Source organism: Silurus meridionalis, chromosome 4 (assembly GCF_014805685.1).
Source record: "Silurus meridionalis isolate SWU-2019-XX chromosome 4, ASM1480568v1, whole genome shotgun sequence".
NCBI classification, from domain to species: Eukaryota; Metazoa; Chordata; class Actinopteri; order Siluriformes; family Siluridae; genus Silurus; species Silurus meridionalis.
The window spans coordinates 29,270,158-29,289,463 of NC_060887.1; the positions used below are offsets into that span (position 1 = coordinate 29,270,158).

The 19,306-nt window shown below is 37.7% G+C and overlaps 1 protein-coding gene across 1 annotated transcript in view; it reads left to right on the plus strand.

Annotated features, from left to right (window-relative positions):
• Positions 1-1,763: 1,763 nt before the first annotated feature.
• Positions 1,764-19,306, plus strand: part of acvr2ba (activin A receptor type 2Ba) — a 60,814-nt gene continuing 43,271 nt past the window's right edge. The window contains exon 1 of the mRNA XM_046848137.1: positions 1,764-2,856. Coding sequence (XP_046704093.1) covers positions 2,739-2,856 — 118 coding nt within the window. The 5' untranslated portion in view covers positions 1,764-2,738. The remainder of the gene's footprint in view (positions 2,857-19,306) is intronic.

A 19,306-nucleotide genomic window follows, 5' to 3' on the forward strand; every position in this document is an offset into this window, starting at 1 on the left:
GCCTTCTTGACATAGTCTCAGGATTCACTGTGACCCTGACTAGAATAAAGTCAGTATATATGAAGGTAGAATATATACAGTAGGAAAGAACATGTGGGAAGTTTAACACTATCAAATAGCATTGCTAAATAACATTACTGATTGATTTACAACTGCAAAGCCACCAGCATTGAGGACAATTCCTTTCACCCCTCTAATGGACTTTTCACCCTCGTACCATCTGGCAAATGGTAGCAGAGTATCCGTGCTACCGCAGGATTCCAGCATGAGCTTCTTCCCTGAGGCCGTCAGAGTACTCGATGCACTGCAGCCTCTCAGCACTCACCTGGATTAATCAAAACCTCCCAGCAGCTACCAATGTACATCTATCAATGTACACCTGCACTTTATAATGCTGCTATTGGACACTTTGACTATTATGACTCTTTTACCACTTCTCCTACAATCGATTACTGCTATCACACTCAATAGTTTACAGACAATTTTCTTCGCACTTGCGTTTCCACTCAGCATGATTTTGTTGTCATGTCTAGTCGATGTTCGCTGTCCTGTGTATTTATTACCCTCTGTATTTATTGTATTCTCACACTGTCATATATGTCTTCTTTATGTAATAGTGTATAGATGTGTTGCACTGTGGGCCGCGGGAAACCATGATACAATTCCGTTCCGTATGTGTGTGTGTGTGTGTGTGTGTGTGTGTGTGTGTGTATATATATATATATATATATATATATGGAATAATATGCATGCCCGAAATGGCAAAATATTAAGCTTATAATTGTCCAAACACATGACTGCTCCAGAAATTAGTAAAAATTAAACAAATACTGTAAATCTCTCTCTGCTCTGTAACCATTTATGAGCTTGCAGTCAGGCTCTTGATGAGCAGCATCAGGTGTGGTAGATAACAAAATAATGACTAATCTTCTAAGAAAGCAAAGCAAGCCAGAAGGTATGTTTAAGTACAACGTTCTCGTCCAGACATGTTCATTTTAATCGTGTTCATTTTACATTAAACAATTTATAATTATTGCAATTTTACTTGTGCATATGAGGTGAATATCTCATGTATTCACTTCACTGCAGCATAAATAAATGAATAGAGGCACATAGAGGGGTCTTAGGAGTGCATTTGTCTCTTTCTTGCTCATTTACTGACCAATGATTCGTTCTTGAGACCATTAAGGCTTAATATTTGCCATTTTGAGCATATAATTTTTCACAGATTGTAGAAAAAATACAAAAGAAAAATAATAAATCTATTTTCAATATAGATTTTACACTACTCTCCTTTTTCAGGTTCCACTGATCGTGCATAATATCCAGACATCTTTGAGAACACATCTAGATACATCTTTAGTTATCTGTCATAACGACAATCATTTATATTAAGATTGTTATTTACACATTGTTGCTATATGCATATTTTTTCGTGCAGTCTAATGCATTGAATGCTGTCTCATTGTGTTGACCCCCCTACCCTCACTGTCTACAGCAGGGGTCACCAACCTTTTTGAAACTTAGAGCTACTTCTTGGGTACCGATTAATGTGAAGGGCTACCAGTTTGATACACACAGTTTTCAGTTTGATCTGAAATTTGTTCAATTTACCTTTTATTTTGTTATGATTAATAATCAATGATATTTATCTATGTGAAGAAACTGATCATGTTAATGATTTCTTATAATAATTATTAACAATGATTTAACAAAGTAGGAAACAGTAGTAGGAGGCTACCATGTGGTCTTTGCGGGCTACCTGTTGCCCGAGGGCACCACGTTGGTGACCCCTGGTCTAGTCTCTCAACTTTATGCACCGTAATTCAACAGCTATTTGCACTACTGCTGTACATCATTAATGTTGTCCTGAACACTGCTGTATGTTTCTATATGCACTATTGGTTGGATGCTGAGTGCATTTCATTTGTCTCTGCACTCTGTCCATGACAATAAAAGTTTAACCTGGGCTTTTTTTTTTTTCTAACCTAATAAATGCTCACACGTACAGATTTAATGGTGGGCTGTAGTGGAGGAGGTTTAACAGGCATGCATTAGCACGCCATGAGAAGGAGAAAAAGGCATCTTATACAGGATAATCCATATATCGAGCGTATGTTCAGTATAGTCTCCCTGCGGCTTCCTACTCTTTCATTGCATCTCTCTCTCTCTCTTCCACTATCCCCCTCTTTTTTCCCCTCCGCTTTGTATTGGAACATCCGGGTCTTTCCCGCTGGCTCGGCGCCGCTCCGCTCTCCCCGCAGCAGAAGCCATTTTGGACTCAGTTCAGTTTCTCCGCGTGTCAGTACGGGACCGTGTCCGTCATCACGGCCAAGGAAGGAAACCCGCAAACCGAGGGGAGAGCGTTAGCGAGCGCGTGGCTTGTTTCTTGTCCTCTTTATTTGTTTTTGTTTAGTTTTTTTTCCCCCTCCTCTCTTGTCGTAGTACAGTGTTTCGTGTTGGCGCTTTGAGCGTGCATGCATGTGCGCGCGCGCGTGTGTGTGTGTGTGTGTGTGTGTTGCGCGCGCGCCCCCTCCATGGATGTGTCCGTCTTCTGAAGTTAACCGCGAGCTCGTGCGCTGCCGGGTTTTTTTTTTCTTTTTTTTTCTTTTGGGCTCGCGCACTCCACACGGTGTACAGGCAGGAAAGGCAGGCCGCTTCTGGGGTTGTGTGCCGGCTGGGTGTTTCTTTGTATCCGTGTGTATGAGTGTGTCCCCCCTCTTGTGCTCAGTGTTTAAATGTTACTAACGAAGGGGAGATTAAAAGAGCAAAATCCGCTGCGCTGCTTTTCCAAAAAGAGGAATATGATCGCACCCTGGCTGACTTTTGCACTTCTTTTGGGAACTTTTGGTGCAGGTAAGTCATGCACTTTATTATTATTTTTATTATTATCTCCACAATTGAATTTTATGCATTAAAAAATGAATGCACACCAGGGACTAATCAGTGAGGCATTTGTGACACATTTTGTTTCATGCTTGATTAATGTTTTGCATTGGTCAAGGTGGACGGATTTATTGAATATGCATCTAGTTCCGATTGTAAATTGTTTGTACCGTATATGTCCTTGATCTATAACCCCGTTATGTCTCTGTCAGTTCATAAAACAAACACACACAAAAACATTTTGATCTTGATCAAGCGTGTGACAGAGCGATCAATGAGTTGCTCAATCTGGTCAGTGAAGAGTCGGATAAAGTAAATGAACCTGTGTGTGTGTGTGTGTGTGTGTGTGTGTGTGTGTGTTAGAGAAACGGTTAACAATAAATCGTGCTTCCTTTTGCAGACCATGTGGGCTCGTGCTCTTTTTTTTCCCCCACTTGATCTGGATCCCAAATTGCTTCCTGTTCGATTCCTTGTTCTGTATAAATTTTGCAGCACGTGCGAATCAAAGCGTTCAAGCATCACCATTTATTCGTTCAAAAACAGTCAATTTGAGTTGTGTTTGCATGCATGAGTAAAATAGGTCGTTCCCATCTCCTCTTATTTATGTGCACGTGAAAGCAGAATGGGTTTGCATGACCTTTTTTTTTTATATATATCTTTGAATGTCCACTGGATTTGAGTGCTAGAGTTATGCATATTTATTTTTTGACTTCTTCCAGTGCCAGCTGCTTTTGCTGTGTTGGTTTTTTCCCCTTGTTTTGTTTGGTGTGTGTGTGTGTGTGTGTGTGTGTGTTTGGGTAGCTGCTTTTATGCCCTTTGCCTTTTGTTTGCTGTTTATTTAGGGTATTTTTTTTTTTTTTATTTTATACACAGAACTGCAATGGCTGTATATTAAGCCCGTATTTTTTTCTATACAGAAAAGAGTCTGATCCTACATCTGCTTTAAGCAAGCATAATGAGTAGTGGGTTTGGTAGTGATGGCATATAATAATTGTATTCCAAACAACATGCTGCTGCAATATGTTTCGAATGATTCCATGTACATAGATTATATCTCGATGTTTTCCCAGATAGGAAATCTGAGAAGCAGAGTTACTGCTATCGTAGATCCGGTGTAGTTTTTTTTGGTCTTTGTGTTTTCATGTGTTTTCAAACTGATATTATGAGTGGTTATTGCATAAGAGCATTTGGGATTGTTTGTCCACTGCTTTTTAAATTGAACACACTGGTTACTCCTCATGCAAAGAAACTTTGGAATAGCCTGTATTATATGGCGCAATTCTTTGTTTTGCAGGTTAGTATTAGTATTAGAGTACTACTCTTGTGTTCTTGAAGGAGGCAACCCTTGGATAAAAAAGCCACCATTTTTTTTTCAGGAGTGGTAAGACAAAATTGGGTCCAGTTGAAAGTAGTTTTTCCTGAAAGTGTGGTATATGTAGGAAAATATACTTTGGTTCAACTCAAGACGTTTCAACTCGAGAAAGTAATTTTCACAAGGCGCAAACTCTTGGCGCTGGAGTGTTATGATCCGCGGTTTATTTTGTTCAAGTACATTCTAAGTGCTGCAGCGAAGTCATTTCGAGTTGTGCAAAAGGTGAAAAACCACAGGGGAAAAAATTTACACGGTATTGCCTCATTTACTGTCACTTTGTCAAGTAGGCTTAAGAAGAAATGGCAAATCTGTGACCTGTGATATGGATCATGGGTGAGTCTGTGTAGGAGTATTTATAGAAGCATTTGTCTTAAATCAGCCAAGTTCTAATACCATCATTGATGGTTGGTGATGGTTGATGGACAGATTTATTTACGTGGGAAAGGTCCCATTAATAAATGGTATTTATTAAAGGTGATTTGCATTCCACTGTAAAGCTTTCAACAAATTAGCAGATCAAAAATGTAGTATACATTCTACAAAAAATGCTTTGTCTGTGTGATTGGGTGCCATTTTCTAGTTGTTTTCAAGCTGATTTGTTGAATTGCCAGCTACTGGTATTGTCAAGCAGGCCAGAGGGTGCGCGGTAACACGGGGTGGGACGATAACAACAAATCCCTTCGGTGTGCCCTCGCTCATTTTCAGATCATTGATGCTGGAATTGTAAATGATTTTGCTTTGCTGTGAGGGGCACATAAAACTTGATGTTTTGGCTGCTGCCTGCATTGTGTAATGGGCTTTGCTGACTGCATTCCAAGGCTCCCTGGCTAAAGTGAAGGGGGTTGGGGTGTGTGTGCACGTGTGTGTGCGCGCGTGTGCCTTTTAAACACAAGTCCCTTGCGGGAAACAAAGGAGGCCTCTTTGCCTGGCCAGCCTGGATGGCTACGATTCTTCCTTTGCTGCTATTGTCAGCGTTGGTCTCTCGTTATTCATGGACCAGAGGCTCCTTTATCCTTAAGTTGTATGTTACGGCACACTCTCAGTATAGGGAATATCCAGCCATTTTGTCTTTCAGCATAAGAGAGATCGAAAGAAGCGTTCGGCCGTGAGTGTGCGACTGTTTCCTGGTGGGTGCGTAGGCATCTTGTTGATCATTTGCATTTTATATACGCATATTACCGAGCAAGCATGAAGGAGCACATGCAAGGTCATGAAGCACAGATCCCAGCCAAAGAGCGTGCCACTTTGTGTGTGTGTGTGTGTGTGTGTGTGTGTGTGTGTGTGTGTGTGTGTGTGTGTGTGTGTGTGTGTGTATGTTTGCACATTTGTTTTTCCAGAGGCTCGGCCACATGGTGGAGGGGACGTAGGGAGGAAGGGAGGATGCAAAATGAGCTGAAACGGCCATCGTTTAGCCGAGTTCACCAGAGAAATGAAACGGGAGAGCACATCATGGCGCTGGCTTGTTTCCAGCATTACGGCTTTATTTGTTTGATTTGGTCTGTCATGGAGAGATTCTGTGGTACATGGATGGATCGAGGGGGAGGGGATGGAAAGAGAGAGAGAGGGAGGGAGAGTAAGAGAGAGCTAGGATCATGGGGGGACACTGAATGAGATGGGGGATGGGTAGCTTCAAGAATTTAAAGAGACAGTACAAATGGTATCCTACACCATAATGCATTTGACAGGGAAATGATAAAGGATTGATTTTGACGCAAAAATCAAGCCCTGTGTAAAGAGAGATGTATTTACCTTGTTCCATTTTTCATGTTGAAACACTATGCTATAGTACAGAGGTTACGCAACACGGGTTTGATCTGATTTACTTTACTGATTGAGCCGTAAAAACACCTCGTATAAAACCAGTTCGTGAAAACCAATATGCTTTACCTCTCCAGCATCTGAGGTAATAGCTGCACAGCAGGTTACACTGTTAATTACCACGTTTTAATTGTTATTCGATGTTGGGTTATAATACAGACACTGCACAAAACAACTTATAGCAACATGCAGTAATACAATCGTAGTATAGGGTTTTTTCCCCCATATCGCAAAGCATTACATGACTTTTCTAATTTCACTCATGAAATTTTTCCGTTTAGTCATAAATTTAAAATCATTTGATTATCTTCCTGCTGACTTATTTGAAAGTACATATTAGAACGCATTACTGTAGAAGTCACTGTTCTTGACTTCAGTGCTCCTAAACTGTTTGTTTCCTGCAACATTAGAACAAAACATTGCAACCCCGTCTATATGGATGTCTCTTAACTCAGACGACTGCAACAGCCTTCATTTCCTTGAAGCCTCGTCTGCACTGAAGCCCTCTGGCTGTCAAATCAGCTACTGTTGTAAACGCCTTACATTGCTACCTCGACTGCCAGTCCGAGCATGTTTGTAACTGTATCATCCTCCATGGCTATCAAAAGCGCAGAAGAATATGGTGTTGCTGACCAGAACTGAACAAAATATCTATCTATTTTTGCGCTGCGCACTGCCACCCGCCGCTTGTCCTCGCAGTCACTTTCTCTTTCAGATTGTAACGACAACATGATAAATGGCGACAGGGGAAGAGATTTTATGGTAGACTCGTTTTTTTGAATTAAGAAGGTTTTGGATTCTTTTGTTGCGAAAAGGCGACAAAGCAGTCAGCTTGTATCTTTTTTTTAATGGATAAATAATCTTTTCATACCGTGAAAAATTCCAGCTCCCCGATCCTGTTATCCACTGCTCAAGTCCACAATAATCATTCAAATTCATACAGATATCAGAATACTGCATTATTGCATTTTATATTGAATTTTATTTTGGGACGAGTGAAACCAATATTAAACTCATAAAGCGATAAAGAAAGAACTCCGAACGATGTAAAGTATGCTTGTTAAAAAAAAGATCTTCAGTTTAAACGTGACATTCATATGCTCTTATGGTGGAGCGGCTTCCTGGTTTCAATCAGGCACAATATTAATGCCCTTCTTTTAGCGGCTTAATGTTTCAAATGATTAATCAGGCATTTATCAAGCCAAGAACGGTTAAATTAATTAAGTCACTGCAATCTGACAATCTCTACTTAAGGTTATTACAAAGATATGAAAATATTTTTGGGGTTCTTGTGACCACTGTGTAACCCACACCAAACTTGGACTAGATATAAAGAACAGAGGCAGGTGGAATTTTTGGTGGTAGTTTATCTTTTTATTGCCACAATCATGCTTTTAAAGTTTAAGACCGGAGAAGTGAAAAATACTGAAAAAGTTTTCATTACTTGTTCTTAAGTCTGTGTGAAATTTCATTGTCTAGCTGAGCTGCTAAATTCCATCCTAGAGACACTTTGCGTTGTGGTGTAAAAGCCCTCTTAGTACAGGGAAAGCTCATGTGGAGCTAATGTGTTTTCACTGCTTGTTTTGACAAGTTTAGCATGAGGAAAGCAAAACAGTTTCTTAGAAGTGTTTGTTAGAGATTTCTTAGAAGTTTTTTTTGTTTCTAGAACTCATAAGCTGTAATGGATATTAATCAACCTTAACAAGAAGTGGCCTCACATTTAAAATGTGAGAGACCTGGTGCTTAAAATTCTAAAACGACCAAATCTAATATGAAAATGTCATCCAAAATACCATGGATCCAATTCAGTTTTGTAGATCACACGTTTGGTTGAAACTTTGTCCCGTTTTCTTCTAGTTGAAGAGCACGGAGAAGCTGTAATGTAATAAATATGCTTAACACACGCACCAGCTGTGGCTTTCATTTTTCAGCACACTGGAGTCATGTTGCTCTGTAACTGTGACTGATGCGAGTTGAGCATCTTGAGTAAAAACTGAATAAAATGTTTCAAACAAGAGGCATTTGTAAATTCAGTGAAATGGCATTGAGTGCTGGCACCATTTAAATTGGGTTGTGATTGTGTGATAGTGTTGTGGGCTAAACAATGTGATAATGCATTTACATTACCACAATATACTGGATTTTAGAAGGAAAAGATTGTTTTGGGGAAGCAGAGGTCGATCCAACACAAGAAAAAAAACCCTATGAGCATTAATATTAATTTATTTTCTTTTCAGAGATAGCACTATCACTTTTCCCCCCTTAAACCTTGTAAACAGTATCATTAACATATTTTGAAACAAGCATTTAAAAAAAACATAATTTTCTTAATAATTCTCACTCTAGTTAGGTCTTTTTGTTTCCTTCAATGTTTGTTGCTTTCTCTGACACCTCTGCATACATGAGCTCCTAGAGGACCACGATTGGCTGGTGTCAATCGATAGAGAAGAGTATGCCTTTGTCCCTGAAAGCATAGTTTGTTTTTCTATCTTGGATTCCCTGTGACAGATAACTGTGGTATCACAAAAGTTAAGGTACTGTATTCAAATATGGCAAGTTAGTTACATAGATACACATTTTTACATCCATTAGAGACGTCCTCACGTAGTACCGCATCTGGCTATAAGCTGTGGTTTTGTCCTCACATCACACAAACTAAATTTTTTTTTTTTTTGGCTAGCAGCTTTATTTTTCGTTCTCCAATTTCGTTATCAAATTCTATCTGTTTTTATCTTTTCCCCCCTTAATATCCAATCCAGCATTTCCTGCTGACATCACATCAGTGCCATCTCCTCTTCGTTTCAGATGCTTATGTGGAATGAAATAACAAAAAAAAAAAAAAAAAAATAATAATAATAATAAAGAGAGCTGACAGAACCCTTAAACTACCTCTTTGTTGTTTTTTTTGTTGAATGCTTCGTAAAGACCTGAGATAGATCCATTTGTGTTGGATAAATATAGAGCAGACAGTAAAAAGAAGAAAAAAACAAAAACGGATGAATCGGAATAATATTTATTTGCCATATTTATTTGCATATTGGGAATTTGTCTTTGTGCTTGCCCACAACATGATGCATTCAACACACCATTTTAATACACAAATATTGCATCCGGTATATAAATATTACACCGTAGGCAGAAATAATAGGATGAATTGTAATTTACGTTGTAGTGCGAGTGAGTGTGGATGAGTTGAGAGTTAAATAAAAAGACTGGTGCAATTGTTATGTAATAAGAATTATTGATGTCATGGCAATATTATTAAAAATAAATAAATAGTAGTTTGTATAATTGTGTGTTCTGTAATATGAATTATAATACACTTAAAATAATGGCAATACTTTAAAAATTACAATAATGAAGTATCTAGTGCAGGAACCAGGAATGCATTTATTAATAAAAGAAAATTGTGCAAGATTGCTTTTTACTGGTAGGTGCAGGAGCAGGTTATCAGGGGCGGAGTTATCAGAGGTGGCGTTATCATTGAGCAGATAGTGTTAATTATAATAAAAGGTAATTAGAGGAGCTCCTATTACAGCTGGATGTGTCGTTGATGTTTTTTTGGGGTTTTCTTTTTCCTGCTCGCCATTTTGACCTGGTCTTGTAATGACAGATTGTAGCTGATCATGTTGATCAGACAGCACCAAATTTAAAGTAATGTGGAATGTATATATAATTCACTCCATCTTAATTAGTTGCAGATCCTTCAAACCCCACATTTAAAATATGGTTTAATTTAATAAGTGGAGACGAAAATACTTGCATTCTAACAGAATGTCCCTGCGGCTTGCCTAGAATACCGCATCACTTTTAGTTAGCCTGAGTCCGTTGATGTCTTGAGTAAGCTATGTTTATAGAATAAGGAGTAGAAACTGCAAATGGGTTGTGAAATGCTTGATTTAAATGACCAACGTTCCTGGCAAAGGAGCTAAATACAAAAACCGAGACGTGGATCTTGGAGAGGATCCAGTGTGTTAGTGTGCATAGAATCTCAGGGTTTTTGTGAAAGATCTTGCGTGAAGGGCTTGACCTGTAGGCCTGCACTAATTGCTTGCACCATACTTGCGCTGTACTTGCACTAATGATCTGCTAATGGCTTTTTTAAACAAAGTGGACATTTGCCAAAGAAACTCATGAGTTTTATCCATTTCTGTGAGGAACATATTATCTGAAGTACTGAGGCAAAGAATGAAACTTGACTAAAGCTTCAGTTAGTTTGATCACACCAGCTACCTTTTTTTTTTTAATGAATTGGAGCATTTTTCTGCTATTTTTGCCACAATTTGCCCTTTTTTTTCTGAAGGTTTTTAAACATTACCCATGCCAGAAGCCTAAATTGGCTGTTACTTTAGTTCCCAGTAGAATTCTCAACAAATTTTGAGAGAATACTTGTATTATTACACTGATAAAGAAATTGTTATAGTCTGGGTAATAATCATGTTGACTGTTGTCAACAAAAGATATCTGAGTCATTAGTAGGTCATGTAGCAGGATCCTGGTTAAATCAACTGTTACTTGCTTTATGTTTAACTGATTTTAACATTGTGTTTTGTTATACATTTCTACACATGCACAGAGATGTTTATTTGTACATTCCTTTGTTCTGTGGTTCTGTAAACTTGGACAAAACTGATTGTAGGTAAATGTAAAAGCGTGTTTATGCAGAAATAATAATGAACCAAGACTTTGCCAGTCTTGAGCGAGGGTTTTAAAAATGCATTACAGTAACCGTGAACAATACCTAGGAGTAGAAATCTTAATTGGTAATGAATAAGCAGTAATAAGAACAAAAGAATGAACTTTATGTCAAATAGATTTACTGCAAAAGATTCATTATATATTGACCAAGTTAGTGTTAGTAAACATTATCATGACGTCTGCCTCAAGCTAGTTTAATTACGTCAGCGGTGTGCAAACAACAATCCAGTGGTAAATCTGATCTTACTAAAGGTCTAAGTTGTAAATTTTCTGTGTAGTACAAAGTTGAGGCTGTAAGGCTGTGTTAAAGATGCTAAACTGTACTAATAAATAATAAACTTTATGTTCTCATAGCCGGCCATAACACCTCGACTTTGCATAAAGCGAGCTCCTGTTAAAAAACAGTTATTGCCTTGATTCCTTGTGTTTCCTCATCCTTTGTCACGGGGTCATATCCAGAAGCTGCACAGGTTTTTCCATAGAATGATTAGGAGGCTTGATTTACTGATATGGAAAATATTGATCACTTTTAAGAGCTGTCTTCTGCCTTTTGCTTCTTGTTCAACTGGAACCCAAACATCCACCAACTTCATGAGGTGTCATTGTCTTTTCTACCGTGCTTCGTTAGTTCCTAGAATGGAATGAAGCTGCCATGTTTGATGTGGATTGTGGGGTTTAAAGATTCTCACAGTGCTGTTGCTTGCTGCTGAGATGGCACCCTGTTTTCACCCTCGTGTTTATTTGCTCCGCCGATAACGCTTATCAGGGACTAAGCCGCATGGCTGGAATGCGGTGCATAAACAATGATATTCCACAGGCCTTATCTGGCACGGGCCACCTCGCACACCACTGGCAGCTCTCAAAGTCCTCGTGAGCATGCAGAGGGACGAGATTAGCAGCACTCAAATGGAACCATGCCATGCTTTGTGCAGTTGTTGATCTTGCAAAGCATGTGTTCTGGTTAGTACTAATCGTGATTTGTAACATACTGCACAAATAGTACCGGAGTTTGAAGGCAGTTTAATAAGAATGTACCAAGCTGAAGGGCTTTACAGTTATCGTTATCGCTCTTCCTATTGAAATCGTTCGCCTTTAGGCCAAACCAAGCAGACAGCTATTGACACTGAGCTGACTGCCTAATGCAGAGGCTCCTCTATCTCGTTCGCCATCTAACTTTCTTTCTTGCCTGGGAAGAACAGCAATGGGAAACGTGGGGGTTGGGTTTTACTGAGGTCTTTTCAACACCAGACTGATGGCTCTTAGGTGCTGCTCTTGTGTGCATGTGTGTGTGTTTCCCATTTGTTTCCAAGGCTGGGGCCCTGTCTGGTGGAGGAGGCTGGGCCCCTGCAGAGGCTTCTTTGGCTTTTGTGTCTACACTGCATCAATGGGGGATGGGAACGAGGCTGGGGACTGCTGGACATTTCCTCCACATTGACAGAATGTCTCGCCAATCTGCATTATATTCTATGGTAAAAAAGACAAAGAGAGAAAGAGCCCAATATATTTTGTCATTGTGTCTGACTTCAGGGACACCTGAAGGCCCCTCTTATAAAAGTACAGACATTATTTAATATAATATAATAAATAATAATTTATTAGTGATTCAGCACACATCTTGTCATCTGAGCTCTTTTGTATTGTAAAATGTACTTTTCTATCTCAATTTGTTTGCAGTTATTTCAGATGTATCATTTAATTCCCATCTCTGTTGTTGAAGTATGTGTAATTAAAATGCTTTCGTTTCATGTAATGCTATTGACTAGTATGTATCTAGCCCCAGCATCCCTTTGTTTGATTATACATTTTCATATCTCTGCATGAAAAAAAAAAAGAAAACATTTATTTAAATGATTTTTTTTATCCGTCTTTCGAAGCCTTCCTCTGTTTTATTTGTATTACGCTGGATCTTTTCAACTTAGACTTTTCAACTTTAGTTACATTTTAAACAATTAAAAAAACTTCACCAGACCTGGATCCCGATTTCTTTTTATCACATTTTCTTTTATAGTTTATGCTGAATTTTTGTAAATACCACAGAGAAGCTGATATTGTAACTTTAGTTTTTGTCACTGTGAAGCAAAATTTGTGAACAGGTTTTTGCTTGGCCTCGTCACCATGTGAGGTCACTTCATTATTCAGACTGCCTCTCTTCCGCCTGGACTCGGACATTTAGAGATGGAGATGTGGCAGATGCTTGTCCCATTCCCTCCCAGCTCCAGATGGAGGAATGCAGTGTGTAATCTTGACTCCCAGGCTCCTCTGGTGACCTCTCCGTCTTGTTCTCGATGTCCAGCTGTCACAGACCATCAGTAGGCCTTTGTCAGTCTGCACATATGGTCCCATCTCATGAATTCTGTGTGAAAACACTGTAAAAACTACTCACATGGGACATTTCCGTGTTTTTTTTGGCCTAGTTTTAGAAATTATTTTAACACAATGAAATAACGTTTTCTTAGTGTTTTTTTTGTTGTTTTTTTAGAGGAATAAAATGCAGAAAATGTTAGTTAATTTTTAGTTAAAAAAAAAAAAGTCAAATTACATCACAATTTCTAAATTGTGGCATTAGACTTAAAGTTAGGATTAGATTTTTACAGACGTCAGTGCGTTCATTAAGTATTAAGGCTGCAAACTATTAAAATGCTGATACAGGTTTTTGTTATTAGAGTGACCAGGGTTGCGTTGTTGTACACCAATTTCAAAACCATTTCCATCAACGAATCAGACAATTGCACTTCAAAATTGACTTGTTACCTTTCCAAAAACTTACTCTTTTCCAGGACTTTTTGTGCCTTTTTAATATGCAGTTCTTGTGAAAAACGCCCTGAGATCTGGCATCCATGCACATCAACGAGGGCAATAAATGAGCCAAGTTAAATTGTGTTGCATTCCAAACAAAGCAGCATTTGTCCCGTTAATATGCCACTTAGAGTCTGAACTAATTTCAGACACACTTCTATTTTTAAGAAAAAATAAACAAGGCCCAAATTCTGGAAATGCAAATTTTTATGGCAGATTAAACATTGCACAACAATTTTTCATTGCAAACGGTAGCAAACAAGGCAGTCTTTTGGCTATCCATGATGTGCTTTAAGTGAGAGAACCAAGATCTTTATATTTTATTAAACATCCTCTCATTAAAGGTCATTAGAAAATGAATTAAACCCAAAATCATCTGTTCTGTGTATACGTAAACATTTTATGGCATTTGTTAAAGCTAAACTTTCAGTCACATACATTAAAACTGGGTTGTTGAAGGATAATATAGAAGGAGTGAGGCTTAAAGAGGATGTTTTCAGAGATGAGAGAACATGTCCTAAGGAGGAGACCCCAACAAGATATGTTTAGAACATGAAGTCTCTTGGGGTGAAAGTGGAAATACACAGAGTTACTCCACAGGACAGTACATCTTTGTTTCTGTTTCCATTGAAACCATATCACCTTACTCTGCCTGTGTTTGAGATGTGGCCTTCCTCAGGGAGTATGTTCTCTCTGATAATTTAGCATGCCAGTTCACAGGAAATCTTACCCTGAGGTTTTTTTTGGCCAGTCATGTAATCATAATTGTCTGAATTTAGGGAACTGGACTGTGGTGGTACACCAAAGCAGAATTGTTAAAGTGAATTGTTAAATTAAAAAAATTTCATAAAAGAAAATCTACATTGAATAATTTGGTTGCTGTTAATTCGCCAGGTATTTTTGTTGCATAACATTTTAGTTTGTCCATATATAGACATAGTTTTAAATAAACAACTATTTCTTTTTTACTTGCAGTAAAGATGTGTTCTGTTCTTTATTTCTTTCTATGTGTTTTTTTTTTTGTGTGATTTTTTTTTGCAAGTTTATTTCAGTTGATATTCTAGTTTTCACATTTGTCAAAAGAGAGCGGCGTCAGAAGTGTGATGGTTTTTCACTTGAACGTCCTTCAGAGTCTACATGCACCATAACGTTCCATTCATTACAAAGACATGAGCTAGACGCTGCTGAACATAACGTTCCTGAGCCTAAATTAGCTACGTATGCAGGTCTGAAATAATTTCTTGTGTAACTCAAGTAATTCGATTACAAAAATTCATAGATGCAAATTATTTAAAGGCCTGAAAGTTTCCAAAGTTTGGGATCATTTCATACAAAAACACAAAGAAACACCAAAAGTGCAATTACCGTTTTTTTAAGTCATGAGAAATAGATTTTAATATTTTTATTTATATACAGTGCGTTCAAAAAGTCCCTCCACGATGGCGGCATAGAGCAGGTAGTGGAGCACATTTTTTAAGGCATGGCAATAAACACAAGGATTTAGTTCGCAGGAACTTTCACGCAGCTTTTCCGGAGACAAGAAAACCACATCGCGATACTGTGTGATATTTAATAACTAAATACATAAGTGAGAATAATTATGAGTTTCATTTAACTAATATTTTCCCATAACCTACTCTATGCGCCCACTGGGAGGGATTTTTTTTAACACAATGTATTTGCATTTTGATGTAATATAGTAATTAAATGCACTAAATGGATTTAGTTTTCACCAATATCCTTGTATGCAATTTCTGCAATTTAAATGTACATTTTTCTAAAAAGGAAACAAATTACTGGTTCATTTTAAGAATAAATGTACGCTTATAATGTTTTTTTTTTTTTTTATTTAGATTTGTAAATTGTCTTTTTGAAACACCATTTGATTGGACACGTTTGTAGAAAGCTATAAAATGGGTATTCATGGAGAGGAAAAAACTACAAATTTGAACTAAATATAAAGGACGTTAGTGAGCCCTTGTCCCCGGAATTGGACAGTCCTTATTTTGAGTGTGTAAAATGCACCTGGAAATTCATTCTAATGCTAATTCTAGTAAACTTAGTAAGAAGCCTTAGATTTGTCTCTTTTTACACTTTTATCCATGCGAGCTGCTAGTGTGGTATTGATAATCTATCAAATATAACTTGTAGTAAAGCTAACAGAGTGCTGTAAAAAACATTGTGAAGGTTCTCACACATTTTGATGCTTCCTGCAATACACTGAATGGGTTATATAAACAATAGAGATGTATTTAGCAATATTTGGAAGTATATCATTAGCATGTATCAATCACTTCGCAGATTATATTTTATGCCATGTCTTGTACTAAGTTGCCAAACTTTGTTACGTCATATGAGTTTTATGGATTTATCTGTTTCTTTTGATTTGCGGTCTGTAAGACTGAAGAAGACAGAGTGATGTTTTACACATGCTACGATCTAAATTCCAAAAAAGTTTAACTAGCTAAGTGCACCAGCTTAGCTATCTCTCCTATAAAGTTAGGTATCAGACTTCCTATTTTGCTAACTAGCTGCTCTGATGCTAGCTTGACTGTTGTTCTGAGCTATAATGGTATAATTTCTTTATTGATTGCAGAAGAAGTTAACAAATTACATTTGTTCTAGAGCTCATTGTTCGAGAGTCACACATTTTATCTGTGAGGAAAAATAGGTTAGCACTGAGCATGTTTCTTTTTCAAGTTGTTAATGCAGGTGATTTTTTTGATTTTATGGGTTTTTTTGTGGGGGTACTTGAGGGTACGCATGATAAGATGTATAAAATGGTACTTTGACAGCATGTCCCAGACTCAGTTGTGACCCACTTAAGAAGTCTCCTCAGACACTGAGAAGAAATTCCATTGTCTGGGTTTTCTACAATCCAGAACATGTTGGATTTTTGATGGGAAGGGAGTATTTTTTTCTTCTTCTCTCCCTCCTGACAAACTCCTCTTGTCCTTATTATGTCTACCTCCTGAAGCAGGGTTTTACACCCAGTGAAATGTCTGCCTTCCATCTTTTACTTTCCTGTTTTAACATTCTCTCTCTCTCTCTCTCTCTCTCTCTCGCTCGCTCGCTCGCTCATACACGCGCCGTGCAGCCTCAATTATCATTATTATTATTATTTTTTTCTTGCACAGAGCCTGAGGTTATGCGGTTGAGTTGTGGTTGGTGTCTTGCCAGCGGCTATAAATAGATTTGTGTCAGAGTTAGAATCTGAATGAGGGGGAGAGGCAGAGAAGGAAAAACCCTTTTTGGTATCCAGCTGGCTGCCTGCCAAACACCGGCAGAGTGGAGCCGAGCTGCTGAGTGTTTTCAGAGGCGATCAAGTAAAGAGGAGTGAAGAGCTTGCTTTTTGGGTTTTTGTCTGTGCATGTGTGTGTTGTCTCTTGAAATAAAAGGACTGCGAGGGTCTGTACGTTATCTTGCATCAGTACCTCTCCACACCGACTGAGTAGGGGGCAGTGATTGTCATCATGGCATTCATTCCTCCTCATTCCATAGAAAGCAGCTGTTCACTATGTTCTCATGCGAGGGAAATGGTGATTTCGAGCTGTACGAATGAAAACTCTTTGCAGTTTTGTGTGTTCCATTTTGATGGCACATCACGGGCATTTTGACACCCTGCAATTGATTGCAAACGGAATATATTATCTTTAAATTCGTTTTGCTCAAGGTTGTTTTGGTGATATTACAGTTGTGCTGACAGTGAATGTTATAAGAAAATAAACCTACCAATTTCATCAGGGTATTTTAACTTTCATTATTAATATGCTGCATTTTATATATATATATATATATATATATATATATATATATATATATATATATATATATATATATAATATGGCTGTTCCTAAAATTACCTTTGTATGTATTCATTCAAAAAAAGTGTGCCATGTTCACTGCTTTTTTCCATATACTGTACTGTTTGTTTTCTTTCTTTCTTTTATTTTTTTTTTTTTTTTTTACACAGAGATTTATAACACACTATAATTAGTATGTATGTAGATTAAACTATAGTGTCAAACCCAGCATATGGTAGGACAGCCAGATGTAGGCCTATGCATGTCTGGGTTGGTTTATTATCATGCAAATGTACTCATGGCCTTATCATTATTAGCTTTTGTGGTCAGCAGACATAGGGTCATGGGTACAGCCATAAAATGCAAATGGGGGCATGTGATCATATGGATTCTGTAATGTGTACTCTTGGAAAGGCAAGCATGCAAAGGCTTTAGGAGCGTTCGCGAGGCTAATCATGTTGTGGTGTGATCAGCTTTAAGTGTATTTTCCGTCACTTGCAAAGTTGCAAAGTAATTGTGTGTTGAAAGACATCTCTTTTGTGAGTCGATTCTCTGTGATTTACATTCATTTGCTGAAATGTGAAGGATTGAGCTGGAGGGGTAACAGATTGAATGATTTCTTCCTAATGTTTTTTTTCTTCTAATATTAGTGTAAATGGGTAGTTAATTATGTAAAATGTACTACATTCAACTTACCGTGGAAGTTGGTTGGGTGGAAGTACCATGTGTTGGGTGGGAACAGGGATGTCTCCACTTTTGCCTTTTGTTAGCTGAAAGATATCCGACTATACCGTGATGAGTGTGTGTTATTTTCTCCTCAATATAGGGTTTAATTGTTAAACATGTTATAATGTATGTATGTTGATTGATCTTGTGTGTACACTCACTGGGCAAAAATGGTCATAAGTCATTGTTCAGGAAATTGGCAAGAATAAGGCTTGTAGATAAAGTAACTTATTGTGTGGTAACACTCATTTCATATGTTTCAGCCTTGTGGGTACATTATTGATGGCTTTTTACAGATTGATGAGTCAGGTGTATTATGTAGTTTAAAATGTTTAAATGTTAAATATCACATCCAACAGTTTAATCATTTTGATCAGTTTTATCTTGATTTTGCAGTGTACAAGAGTATACAAGTCAGTTGCTTTATTGTGGCTAATTCTCTAATCACTAATTTGTTGTTGACTATTAAAAACATATATGCCTCAGAATGTACAGCAGAACTCAATAAAGTAAGCGCTTCTTTGTCTACTGATGACACTGTGTGCAGCCATGTTGCATTAAGTTCAACCTGTCGAGCCGCCATGTTGAAATAATCACTTCAAATTTCTATGTAGGAATTAGAAGTTTTAGCAGGGGCACGATTTTTTTCAGGTGTTTTCTGGTCGGGGTTTGGACTTAAATTTATGACTACATCAATTGCAGCGTTACTCTGAATGAAGCGACAATAAAAGCCTAAAGCATGGTCATGATTGTTAAGGGAAAAAAACATTAGATTTGAGGGTTTTGCTTGAAATTACTGCAGTCAGAAGCACAAACGCCAAAAAACTGTTGTAGACTGTTGTGATTTTTGTGGTATGTAGATGCCAAGCAGAGTATTTGTGATAATACCCGTATGCAACTAACGATTACTTTGATAATTTATTAATTGGGCGTTTAATTCCCCCCCTTTTGATTAATCTTATAATGATTATTATAATTATTTTCATATTGTTTTATTAAAATATTTTTTAATTAGATAATTTTCTTCTTATTATTTAACTATATAAAACCCAAATTCAGGGTATCTATGTATAAAAGTGTACTTAAAGCATCCAAAAGCCACATATCGAGTTTAACTATCTTAAAGTTTGATATTTTATAAAGCTTATAGTGGCTGCTTTTTGAGGAGTGCATGGGGGATTTCTCCTTGAACATATTCACTCGAGTT